General features: G+C 36.5%; 2 protein-coding genes across 8 annotated transcripts in view; one reads left to right on the plus strand and one right to left on the minus strand.

Moving 5' to 3' along the window:
- LOC113802336 (pre-piRNA 3'-exonuclease trimmer) overlaps positions 1-6276 on the minus strand; it is a 19144-nt gene extending 12868 nt beyond the window's left edge. For 3 of the 6 annotated variants that reach the window (XM_070123520.1, XM_027352892.2, XM_027352890.2), the window contains exons 1-8: positions 6161-6276; positions 4628-4787; positions 3792-3882; positions 3345-3488; positions 1251-1358; positions 946-1107; positions 435-626; positions 153-282 (exon numbers count right to left, since the gene is read on the minus strand). In XM_070123520.1, coding sequence (XP_069979621.1) covers positions 153-282; positions 435-626; positions 946-1107; positions 1251-1358; positions 3345-3488; positions 3792-3882; positions 4628-4758 — 958 coding nt within the window. In that variant the 5' untranslated portion in view covers positions 4759-4787; positions 6161-6276. The other 3 variants (XM_027352891.2, XM_070123517.1, XM_070123519.1) reach the window with 3 other exon arrangements.
- Positions 6277-6909: 633 nt separating this feature from the next.
- LOC113802338 (uncharacterized) lies at positions 6910-12954 on the plus strand. 2 transcript variants are annotated; one of them, XM_027352897.2, is made up of 6 exons: positions 6910-6990; positions 7900-8746; positions 8967-11106; positions 11245-11444; positions 11622-11828; positions 12166-12954. In XM_027352897.2, exons 2-6 carry the CDS (start codon positions 7919-7921, stop codon positions 12307-12309), a joined length of 3519 nt encoding a protein of 1172 aa, XP_027208698.1. In that variant the 5' UTR covers positions 6910-6990; positions 7900-7918; the 3' UTR covers positions 12310-12954. The 2 variants fall into 2 exon arrangements, with proteins under 2 accessions (XP_027208698.1, XP_027208697.1); XM_027352896.2 differs by having other exon boundaries at positions 6920-7190.
- The last annotated feature ends 315 nt before the right edge of the window (positions 12955-13269 follow it).

A 13269-nucleotide genomic window follows, 5' to 3' on the forward strand; every position in this document is an offset into this window, starting at 1 on the left:
AACTGAAAAGCCTCTATATCCACACAACTAACAAAAATATATATCAGATATAATGAAAAACAAAATAACATTAATTTAAGAAGGCCAAATAATAAAAGGCCATAAACTTAAAATTAAAGTGCTTTAAGCATATAACTACACCTACTTCCTACCTTTATCATCAGCTTGTTTTAGGCTGCTCTTAATTTCAGCTGCTATCAGTTTTGTATCGTATATAGTGGGGAAGAGCTGGTGCATATCTGTTTTGAAAGTATGATAGGATCTTGGCAGATGTTTGTAAAACTGAAAGCAGGAAGACGTACACAAAGGGTGATTTAAAGTACATACTGAGATGAAACAAGAGAAAATCCATGCTGGACTCCTTTAGTAGAGATCGAGCAGCTATATCTCATATAATCCTAATATCACAGGTAACAAGAGAACAATACACATACTTGCTTATAAAGTAGCATCAGGTCAAGAAGACAATTATGAAGAACAATGGGCTTCTGAGTATCTACCAGGTACCGGAAAATCTTTGTAAATCCAAGCATTCTGTCTACAAAATATTCCATCAACTTCTTTCCACCTGGATCTTGCATTTCCAGCTTTTGCCGACTATCCTCTGTCACTTTCTGAATTAGTACCTGTTTATGTCATTGGACAAATTAGAGCTTGGCATGAAAATTTGTGCATAATGATAAAAATCAAGCTGGAGCCTTAGTAAAAACAATGTTCTGGTTTCTTTTCCAGTCTCTCACCTGTTACTAAATTAAATTTGCAAATCATGATGATTTAAATTAATGTAGATAACTATAAGAGTTATTGCTCAGAAAATAAATTATAAAAATATGTTTATCAGTTAACCTAAAAAAAGGGAAATTATGATATTCATAATAAAGAAAATCTTTAAAACATTCATACCCATTCTGCTAATAAAATTAATACTACACATCAAATTTTTACCTCTCCATTTTGCATTGAAGCCCACAAATCAGAAAATCTGTGACGCACACTGACAACCAGCATGAACTGAAACGTAGCCTCTGATAGATTTGTTACAGTAGTAGTATCACCTTCATTTGCTGATACTGCCCACACTCCAAGGTCATTTACCTGATCTCGTACCTGTTAACAATTACAAAGTCTTGTAATTACTTCCTAATATTATTTCATGGAATATCCCATGGGTCATCATCATCATGTATAACTACATGAGGACTGAATATAGAAAGCAAAACACATTGCATCTAATGAAAAACTGTACCTACTGTATATGGAAGGTCAACTATCTTTTGACCTTTGATAACAGATGACAATGTTGTACATAGCTCATTTTCTTCATCAGTATTCATTGAAGTGATGCCTCCATACAACCACTGATGATGGAAATAAATGCAGTTAATAATGGACAAATAAAAGCAATATCACATGACAGACTACTTTTTCATGTTACACTGTAGATGTCTCCTCTTCCTCCTCCTCCTTCTTCTTCCTCTTGTTCTTGCTCATCCTTATCCTCTTCCTCGTCCGTCTCCTGCTCATTTGCCTCAAACCAATCCTGTAGTGTTCAATGTTTGCTGGACCTGTCATATTTCTTTAGATGTTGTATGATAGCGAATCAGAAATCCAGGAAAGTCAAGAAATCACATCCTATCAACAGAGCTGAAGATGAGGTAACTGACAAGTGCAAGCACATACCTCAAATCTACAGAGAATATTTGGCAGCTAATTGCTGATGAAAGTCCCACTGATGTTGTTAAGGGTCAGAAAATTGCAAGAGAGTTCACCTCAGTCTATACTGATGCATATCAACATTCCAGTAATTGAACTAAGGAGCAAATACAAAAAGGAGGTATTTGATACTTGATGTAGGAGGAAGAACACACACACACACACACACACACACACACACACACACACACACACACACACACACACACACACACACACACACACACACACACACACACACACACACACACACACACACACAAGCACACACACACACACACACAAGCACACACACACACACACACACAAGCACACACACACACACGCACACACACACACACACACACACACACACACACACACACACACACACACACACACACACACACACACACACACACACACAAGCACACACACACACACACACACACAAGCACACACACACACACACACACACAAGCACACACACACACAAGCCCACACTAGATATAGATTGCAATTCTTCTTGAGCTGCAACAGTTCATTCTACTATATATTCAATGGAATATAATTATATGAGAGGACAAAGTGAGTCAGAGACACAGTAGTCTATTGTCATTGAGTTGATGGAGAGTCTTGAGAATATGACTGCACTTTCTTACCACTGGTTCACTTTGAGGAAATTGTGTTGCTTTTTCAATTTGGCACTGTACTTCAGTGATTGGAGGAGGAGGCAGAGGAACTGCATGATTATGTCTTTGATATAATGATAAATCAATAATAATTCTAGAGGAAAATAAATGAATGGCTAACATCCACATTCCTTGATATCATGGACATGGCTGAGATGGCTAGATTGTTCAGTGCACTGTAGAGAAGATGAAGAACTGGTCTACAATATTAGGATGAAACTTTCTCCTGCAACTAGCAAAGGAGCTGGTTCTCCTTTGGACCATGTATAGGATGACTCTTCCAATCCTCAAGAAAACCATCAGGATTTTAATTGGCCATAACCTTGATCTAAAAGATAGATAGACCTGCAAGGCAACCCTGAGGAAGTTAAGAATGGAAAGGACTGTTACACCTTCTGCAGCAAGTCAGGGGACCACACAACCATCAACAAGTGCATGTCCTGCGGCACTGCTCTAGGTCTTAAACACTCAGTGCAACAGTGTCAGCTGCTTTGAGTAAAAGTTACTTTTTGGCTTATTTCTTGGACCTTTCATTCTTGATTTAATGATTAATATAATGTTGAAGTATCACAAGGATATAAAAATATGTATCATGCTTGGACACTGTCAATATTGTTGAATCAATAACAAATATTTCTTAGGGGGACTTGAATGGGGCATCATCCTTCTTTGTAGTTTTAGCCAACTGTAGTGCTATGGTTTTGTGAATGTATGCAAATAAAGTCACATCAATTATTTGAATGAATATAAAGGAAAACTTTTATGGAATACCTTATAGCATATACAATGAAAAACTCGTGAAAGTCCATATAACGAAAGTGAGAAAAATATATATGTTTTAGTTTTATATATTTATGCACACAGCTGACTAATCTACTTGATAAATATATATGTACAATTTTCCAACTATTCCAAAAAAAACTGCATTCGGATGCATAATATAGATGTATCAAAACAAACCTTGTTGAAGTCAAATTTGAATCTCTGTAAAAATTCTAAGCTTGATGTCTGGCACATGAAAGTTGGATCAAAGGATGTGCAAGAGTGGGGACGGAGGTAAAAGTTGTATGAGGTCACAGTATACCCGTTTGTGTGAGGAATTCCCTGAAAAAGAAAAGAAAAATGAATCTTCTTAACATTCACAAAGAACTGACATGTGTATTTTAATTGTATATAAAATCACTGATATACAATAGCCTATAACTTTTGGTATAATGCTGTTTTTTTCTATCTAAAAATTATTTTCTAGCATGAAGTGTCATAACAAGTAACTCAATAAAATGTAGTATCAGATAATGTTTTCAAACATGAATGTACTAAAAACTTGGTATAACCATAACCATTAGGAAATATACACATAACTGTAACTCATACTAAATATATTGCCAGAAAGAAACACTCCTATACCTTGAAGACAGCCATTCCCATCTGGCAGATCATGAATTTACGAATATTACAGGAAAGTTTCTGGTACCTTTGCAATCCATCATCGAATAGGCTTGGGAAAAAACAAACAAACATTATACACTGTCATGTCAGCACTAACAATGAAAAAGGATCCAACCTTTGGCTATTGAAAACCATATTAATTAAATTGAGGAAACTATTTTCTTCAACACAGACTCCCTGTTTAACATACTTAGCCAAAAAAGTCTCCCAACTGCTGGAAACATTTCTCAAAATCCTCTTTCATCATCATGATTTGCCTTGTATTTCCCCTGATCTGCAAAAATGCTTCAGAGAGTGTTTTTCTACACTTTTTGGACACAATATATTGCAAGAGACCAGAACTCATGACAACACCTATCCAGATTAAAATGAATGTGACAAGGCAATTTGAGATGATCTCAAAAATGGACTTTGAGGATTTTTTCTAGTACTGGGATGACTACTAAATAGAAAGTCTGGGGTCTTCTTTGAAGGGGAGAAAAGTTTCTTCCATCTAACAAAATTGGTTTTCATTTCATAACCAATATTTTAATACTTTTCAATCAGATCAGGTATATCAATCAAGTTCCTATCATTACTACCTCTCAGTAACAGCTACTCATAGTAATATATCAATAAAGCTAACATTAAAGCTGCAGCTAATGATGATGATAAATGATAATAAATAATGATGGTGATTATGAACACAAATGAAAGGGATGATTTATACTAAAGCTATTCTTAAAAGTAATAGTAGTACAGAAGATTAATAATCTTTAGTCTATATCTATTGTGTGCATATTTGAACTCCTTACCTTCCCTTAAAAGCAGCATCAGCCAAAAGTCCTGTGAACTCAGTGTCAAGTGAGATGAAAGCTGCTGTCTTTATGTCTTCTAATATTTGCGGAAGAAGCTGAGGAAAATTATCTACTGTAACATCCACCATCTTGGAGATTTTTTTTACTGGAGAATCTTCTGGAAATAAATAAATACATTGATACTTTAATAATGCCAGTATATAGAAAGAATGAAGGATGATAAAGAGAGAGAAAGAAAGAAAGAAATCATGATGGATGATAATGATGAAGACAATGATGGTTGATGATAATAAAAATGATTAAGAATTATGAAAATGTACATTCAAAAAATTCAATGGTCCTATACATAGTCCTGCAGGTCCTATACATGCTCAGTGGAACTATGGAAACTGCCAGCACAAACTGGTTTACACAAGGCCAGGTCGTTGTCCATACCTACTCAGTTCGACTGTGCTATTTTGCTCAGTTCTATCATTTTGTAGTTCTGCAAAAATGCTGCCAATAGGTGAGGTCTTAGTATTGCAGTATGTATCATGACCCTTGCAGCAGCCTATCCTATCAGTTCCCTGTTTCATTCTTTATTTTACCTTTGAAATCAACAAAACACAAAATTTAGTGAACTTTTTTAGATTGCTTGCTAATGCTGCGTTTGGAACTCCTCGTCCTGCTCATCCAGACAAGTTGGACAAGATGTCTTAACTGTTCGGTACCTCTACTTTCTTGTCCTGGACAAGTTGACCATCTCAACCATTTCGCCCTCCTGCGAAGCTGGGCGAGCAGGATGAGATGACATCACAATAGTGTTTATAGGTATACATTGACAGTTGCAGGCAACCACAAGATACTGATGGATAATTTTATGGCCATTTATTGATGTTATCAAAGGATATTTTTGTTTGTCAGTTGTAGGTAAGTTAAATATGCATCAAAAGAGTTACAAAACCTATGCAGCATGTAAAATAGAGAGAATGTTTACTTTCAGTGAGAGTCTTGAAGGTTTAGAATGTGGCCTCATTACCCAGCTGGTCCTGACAAGTTGTCTGGACAAGCAAGATGAGGAGTTCTGAATGCAGCATAAGAAACAAAAGGATTTGTTCTCCCTTCCCCCCATTTCTCTCAAACAATCAATCTGTCAATCTTGTATGGGGCTCTTTAATTAGACTAATCTACGGGATAGATTAAGCTGGTATATGTTACTTGGTTTGGGTTGAGTTTAATATTATTATAAAATAATATAAAACAATAGAGTGAGTGATTGAGAGTCCGAAGTGATTTACCCATTACTTTAAAACACATGTATGTGAAAGAAAAGATACATTTTGCATTACCATACATTCTTAAAAATGCCGGGGACACAAAACCAATAAACTGGTCATTAAATAACATAGCAATTCCTTACATTTTGAACTAAACATATTTGGTTATGAACTACAGTTCCTGCCTCTTCCTTTCTTACTTAATCCAGATAAAATCACTCATAGTGAGATACTGGACCTGCAAAGACATGTAATACTAATTCCTTAGCCTTACATTAGATAAATGTTCTCAGTGTTAAAATTTGTTTGCACGTTTCACTTCAATCTGAAATGCTTCACTGTTACCATGGTAACCTCCGAAATCAGCTGATTGGCGATTGTGTAAATATTTGTAGAATTATACAGTTAGCATACTATTTTACATTTTAATCAATGAATGATGTTCACCGAAATTACACATAATATAAAATATATCACTATTAATTAAGAACGATGCACAAAAAAAAAGAAAACATTTATATTCGCGGTAGTTTACAGTGATATTTCTCTATTTCACTCACAAACACATGCACGATGGACGAAAAATATGAATATTTTGACTTTTATAAGATTATCTCTTATCGTCTTCAAGAAAGTTAAAGTAATAGAATAAATTGGTGAAAAAAGATACTACTCATTTAGTTTTCGTTTGTACCAAAGAATTATGTTCTTTTTCACCGCATTCACGCGTGCTTATTTTTCTGCCATATAACGAAAACTATAAAGTGATTTTCCCATAAAGTGGTATAAATTATTTTCCTCATAAAATGGTATAAACTATATTCACTTAACTGTTTTGGTAACACTGTAATGGGTTATATTTTTACTAGTGGGATTAGTTAATTGTCACTTCTTGTCATAAGGACATAACAAGTATAATAAATATAACCACCACATTAATTAGATTCATAGACAGTGCACTTTTGATGCAAACGAGTACGTAAATGTTAGAAAGGACTAACGTGTTTATGAAAACAACAAAACCGCGTCTGGTAACACTGTGCAGGAAACATCTGTGAGGCACGTGTGTCGACGAAGTAACCTTGCCGTGTTGCTGTTTTTCGCGTCTGTATTCCGTTTATCTCGTTCACTGCTCCCGGTTTTGTTAATTTGGCTGTCAGTAGCAGTCAGTTAGGTTTTTCCTGTGGGATCGATGTGTTGTTTTAACTCTTGATAAGAAGGAAGGAGCTACTAGTGTGGGTAATTTACTGAATGAATACACCCACACTCTATGGGAAATAAGGTCTGTCACTAAAAGAAAGCAGGTAAGTTGCTATTCCACTCTGTCAGTTGAGTTTCAGGGGGAGAAAAATAATAGCTTTCAAGATTAATTATGGTGTTCTGAGAAATGATGCCTGATAATGATATTGAAAAATCTGTTTTCACCATGTAATAGAACATACCTAAGAATTTTTAGTAATTGTTTGGGAAGTAACTACACCCTTCTGATAGTTTCCATGCTATTTTAGCCAACCATAGTGTGGGCTTCCCTGAAACACTCAAACATTACTGCTTGAACCAAAATTCTTCCTAACCTGAGGTTTTGCCCCAGGATCCCCGCAGGATTTGAAAGGCATGCACGCGTTATATTTTCGTAATTTAGCGGTGACTGTAAGGCCTCTGCATCTTATACCATATCCTATCCGACTCTATTTCTTCCACTCTATAAAATGGTGGTGTCCATTTTGCTCTATTTACGTGTGTCGGTCTCTTCCATCTCTACCAAATATATTACAAATTTTCTTTTTGTTGCAAACTGATAATAACAGCAGTAGAGAGGTTGTAAAACACATAAATTGTTGGAGCTCTGGGAATGTGCTTTTCCCATAAATACAAAAATGATTCATCTTAGGCAGATAACATTTTTAAGGGAAGTCCCAGAAGCCATTTAGAATTGTGAATGATGAAAAGAGGCAAATTTTGTTGTTAATGAGATATATATGTATTTGGGAGTAAACTCTTTGTGCTTTTCAGAGGACGACTTGCTTGAAGCATGGTTAGATTTGCTCGTGCGGAGGGCTCCAAGGGCTCCAACAAGCGGGTTCCAGAAGAGCCCACGCCCTGGCATGAGTTGGCACCGATAAAAGTACCAGAAAGTAATCCAGACATTGGAAAAACCTCAAAGAATTTCGAAGAGGATAAGAGTAAAGAAAGTGGCAATAATGGAATTGCAAAGAAAGGTGTGACAAAGAAAAAAAAGAGATTGTTGGAGGAAAGTGGTTCAGACACTGTGCAGATCAAGAAGAAAAAAAGCATTAGTAAAGATGACACTGTTGATAAGGAAAATGAGGAAATCAATTCAGACCAGGCAACAGGGAAAGGGAATTCAGTCAAAGTAACAAAAATAAAAAAGAATATAAAGAAAAATGCTGAAAAGAATATGAAGAAGGGTGAAGTGAAAGGGAAGAAAAAGAGAAAGTTAGACAAAACAAGTGAAGAAGAGAACACTGATGGTGTCCAGATCAAGAAAAAGAAAAACATTGCTAATGAATCTGGAAATGAAGAGAAAGTGGTCATTGATAAATTAGAAAAAGATGATGACTGTAGTGAGAAAAGTTCAAATGTTAAACAAAAGAAAAAAAAGAAGGCACAAAAAATGGATAATGGGAAAGGAGAAGAGAAGAAAGAGTATGTAATCAATGATAAAAGTCAAAGGGTTAAGGTATTCAAGGATGGGACAGAAAGAACATGGTTTGACCTCCCCTATGAAGAAGGTCAGCGCATGACAAGGTATGACAACATGTGGGTTAAGAAGGAGGTGGTAGAGAAACTGGAACAACTAAAGGGGACCCTCAAAGACGAAGGTCATTCGGAGAAGGAGGTGAGTAGAATAGGGCTTATCTGTTGTATTGTTACTATTGTTTTATTGTTTTTAGAGTCAAGTATATACTGCATGCATTTATCTGTTGGTGTTAATCATATTGCAAATATTCTGATGTCATTAAATGTTGTGTAAACCAAAATAGATATTGGTATGAAAAGCCTCTTGTGTTTCCATCTTTTTTGCATGTGTGTAATAAAAGTATATTTCACATTTTTAGGTAATGAGAAGGATGATGAAAGCAAAACGAAAAGCTCATAGAGAGTTGAGGATTGAGCTTATATATGAACAAAAGGCAGCAGTTGAAGATCAGTTACCTGAAAGCAAAAGTAAAGTGGTAAAAAAGAAGAGTAAGATAGTTGATGAAGGGGAAAATTGTATTAAAAAATATTCAGATAATGACGGTGATAATTATGAACATAATTCTGAAGTAAGTAATGCTGACAATAAAGTGTCCTGTTTTAGATGCCACCAGCCAGGTCATAGAATAGCAGATTGCCCACAGACAGGTACAGAAAATGTTACCTTGGGAAATGAGAGTCAGATCACCTGTTTCAGATGCCATCAACCAGGACACAGAATTGCAGACTGTCCAACAGTGGCAGGAGCAGAAAATACCAAACAAGAAAATGATGGTCAGATCACCTGCTTTAACTGCAATGAGCCAGGACACAGAAAAATTGACTGCCCAAAAATGACAGGCAGAGAAAGTAATAGAACAGGAAGTGAAAATCAGATCACCTGTTTCAAATGCCATCAGCCAGGACACAGAATTGCAGACTGTCCAACAGTGGCAGGAGTAGAAAATATGAAAGAAGGAAATGATGGCCAGATCACCTGCTTTAACTGCAATGAGCCAGGACACAGAAAAATTGACTGCCCAAAAATGACAGGCAGAGATAATAATCGAACAGGAAGCGATAATCAGATCACCTGTTTCGGTTGCCATCAACCAGGGCATAGGAGGGCAGATTGCCCAGGAGGAATGGGAAGAAGTGATTATGGTTCAGCATGGAATGAAAATAAGCTCACCTGTTTCAAGTGCAATCAACCGGGGCATAAGATGTCCGACTGCCCAGCATCAGGTGGAGAATATGGCAGGACAGGCCAAGGGAACCAGATTACATGTTTCAATTGCCATCAGCCAGGCCACAGGAGAGCAGATTGCCCAGGAGGAATGGGAGGAAATGATTATGGCTCTCATCCAGGGAATGGAGGAATGGGAAACGAGCGCACCTGTTTTAGATGCCACCAGCCAGGACATAGGATATCAGACTGCCCAGAATCAGGTGGAGATAACCAGATTACTTGTTTCAACTGCCATCAGCCAGGGCATAGGAGAGCAGATTGCCCAGGAGGAATGGGAAGAAATGATTATGGTGCAGCATGGAATGGAAATCAGCCCACTTGTTTCAAATGCCATCAGCCAGGGCATAGGATATCAGACTGCCCAGAAGGAGGTAGAGATAACCAAATTACCTGTTTCAAATGCCATCAGCCAGGGCATAGGATATCAGACTGCCCAGGAGGAGGTAGAGATAACCAGATGACTTGTTTCAAATGCCATCAGCCAGGGCATAGAATATCAGACTGCCCGGAAGGAGGTAGAGATAACCAAATGACTTGTTTCAAATGCCATCAGCCAGGGCATAGGATATCAGACTGCCCAGAAGGAGGTAGAGATAACCAAATGACTTGTTTCAAATGCCATCAGCCAGGGCATAGGATATCAGACTGCCCAGAAGAAGGTAGGGATAACCAAATTACCTGTTTTAATTGCCATCAGCCAGGACACAGGAAGTCAGATTGTCCAGCAGGTATGGAAAATGGTGATAGCAAAGCAAGAAATGAAAAGCAGCTCACATGTTTCAATTGTCATCAACCAGGGCACAGGAAAACTGAATGCCCAAAGATGACTGATGATGATTTTCAAAAAAGGAATGACAACCAAGTTGTTTTTGAAGAAAATGATATAATGACTCAGTATGAAGGTGTCTGGGTGTTGAAAAGTGCAGTGGAATATTTAGATAGTAGGAGAGAACAGCTTGTGAAGGAGGCTATCTCTGCAAGGGAGGATGGAAATGATTCTACTGAGCTAACAAAAGAAGAGCAGATTACAGTTCAGAGGACTATGAAAAAAGAGAAGAGGCGTGAGTTAAAAGTCCTTCAGAAGCATCTGAGAGGTATTAAAGTAGATGCTACTCAAGCAAGAAACAGAAATGAAGTAACAAATGCAGCAAGCAAAACTAATATCCCCAACAGAAGCAGCAGTAATAATAATGAGGAGGACTTTGAAGTTGTTAAATTTGATGGATATTTAGTCAAGAAGGAATCTGCTGAGAGACTTAATGGATTAAAAGGTAACTAGTAATAGTAAGGTATTGATAGAATAATTTGAAGACGAACATTTTCTTAGCACAGATTTTTTTTTTCAGTGGATTTATAAATTCTTGAATTTATTTTATGATAAAGGAAACATAAAAATATCTGATTTCCAGCTCGGCTTACAAAGGAGGGCATATCTGGAGAGCAGCTGCAAAGTATCTTGCAGAGAGAACGTCGTAAAGAAGAGAGGTTGCTCAAGAATGCATCAAAGTCTGTTTGTCTTAAATGCCGCCAGCCTGGGCACATGGTATCAACATGCCCATTGTTAAATGATGGATCAGGATCTAGTGGTCCAATAGATATATGTTATACAGTAAGTAGGACTGTTCATGGTACAGGTAAATGAATTTTCTTTGAATGTATTTTGTAAGTAAGTACATGAGTAGTAAATAATAAGCAGAGAGGGTATGTTGTGTAAGACTGATTTTGATACTGATGTAAATAGATATAACAAATATATTTATGTTCTGAATTTTTGTTTTTTTATTAGTGTGGTTCAACTGAACACAGACACAAGGAGTGTCCACAAAAGGATAAAGGTGGTGCATTTTCCCATGCAACATGCTTTGTATGTGGGGAGACAGGTCACCTTGCCAAGGAGTGTTCAGAAAACCCACGCGGTCTGTACCCAGATGGAGGAGCTTGCCGAATGTGTGGATCAGTGGAACATTTACGCAAGGATTGTCCAGATCTGCAGGTAAGCTTTGCTAATACTCGTTTTTTAATACTATAGGGAGCAATAATTTAAAAATTAGTGTGTAGATATGGAAGTAGAGAAAATATTTTTTTGAAAATTATTGTTTTAGTGACATTTTGTAATCTTTAAGAAGGATTTTTTTTTCTTTTTTTTTTTTTTTAGCTCTTGCTCAGATCTTGAATTAAGATAGATGAAGGACTTTCATACTTGCAAAGTAACATGTTACTTCTCACTTATGTGTAAACAGTAATTTCCAGAGGTCTATATAACCTACTTTTTCTAGCAAACTGTTTATTCCAAGACAACTACTGATATAACAAATGCTCTATCCCGCCAGGAGGAGAACCAGAAATCAACAATAACAGTTGGCCGGATGGATGGCAGTGACCTAGAAGCTTTGGACAGCCTTGGAAATGTGAACTCGACAGAGAAAGCTGGAACTGCACCTGCCAAAGGAGAAGTGAAGGTTGTCAGATTCTGAAGAGAATGCAGTTTAAGCTGAGGAATTGCCTTATGTTATAGATAGAATTTTGGGAGGGTCAATGGTCTGCATTTGAATTTGAAATGAATGGGCAGAGATTCATGGGACTTTGAAGACCTTTTAGAAAGTACAGTTTGTCTCTTCATTGTTTCATAATACAGTCCATATCATAATTTACTGTTATCCTCAGTAAAATGTTGTCTGTTATTATTTGAAGGAAACTGGTTTTCCAAAACAAGTACAAGTACTCCATGAAATTATTTTACACACACAAACACTCTCTCCCTCTCTTTGACCTTCCAAGCATCTTGCATACTTTCATTATTAAGTTTGAAATCCATTGCAAAATGGCCATTTAATCAGTGGGTATAAGTGTTGAAATGTCTACAGTCAGTATATTAAAATGTGTTGATTATTTGATTTTTTTTTGTATTTAGCAATCATGACTTCTTACTTCAGTCATGTTGCTTCTGATTGTTAAGCTTCTCTGCAATTTTGTTGACATTATTATGTTAAAGATTATAAATGTTTGCAGTTATTACACTGAGATTGTCAGTGTATTACAGTATCAAGTCTATGTAAAAATACATAGAAGTTATTGTCATTACTACACAGAATTTATTTAAATAAAGTATTATTGGGTAATTGTTTATCATTCCTTACTGTGTGATACTATCAGGTTGTTAGGAAGTTGTCAAAATTAACCCAGTGCTGCCGGGAATTACATGGTCATTGTAAGTTTAGTTTAATAATTGTTTTTACCTATAAATGGTTACACAGATACTAAGTTGCCAAGGAGTCACTAATACTACCTATCTCACCTGTTTATCCTCCTTGATTTTTTTTTTTCTTTTTGTATTGATATTGGTATTGTTAATTCAGTGCTGTGGAAAAAAATGTGATGTTCATTGTAATATTGTTTTTTGAAATGTAGATGGCTCTACAAGTGTCTGGCTGCCA

The sequence above is a fragment of the Penaeus vannamei genome, chromosome 7 (genome assembly GCF_042767895.1).
Source record: "Penaeus vannamei isolate JL-2024 chromosome 7, ASM4276789v1, whole genome shotgun sequence".
In the NCBI taxonomy this organism is placed as follows: domain Eukaryota; kingdom Metazoa; phylum Arthropoda; class Malacostraca; order Decapoda; family Penaeidae; genus Penaeus; species Penaeus vannamei.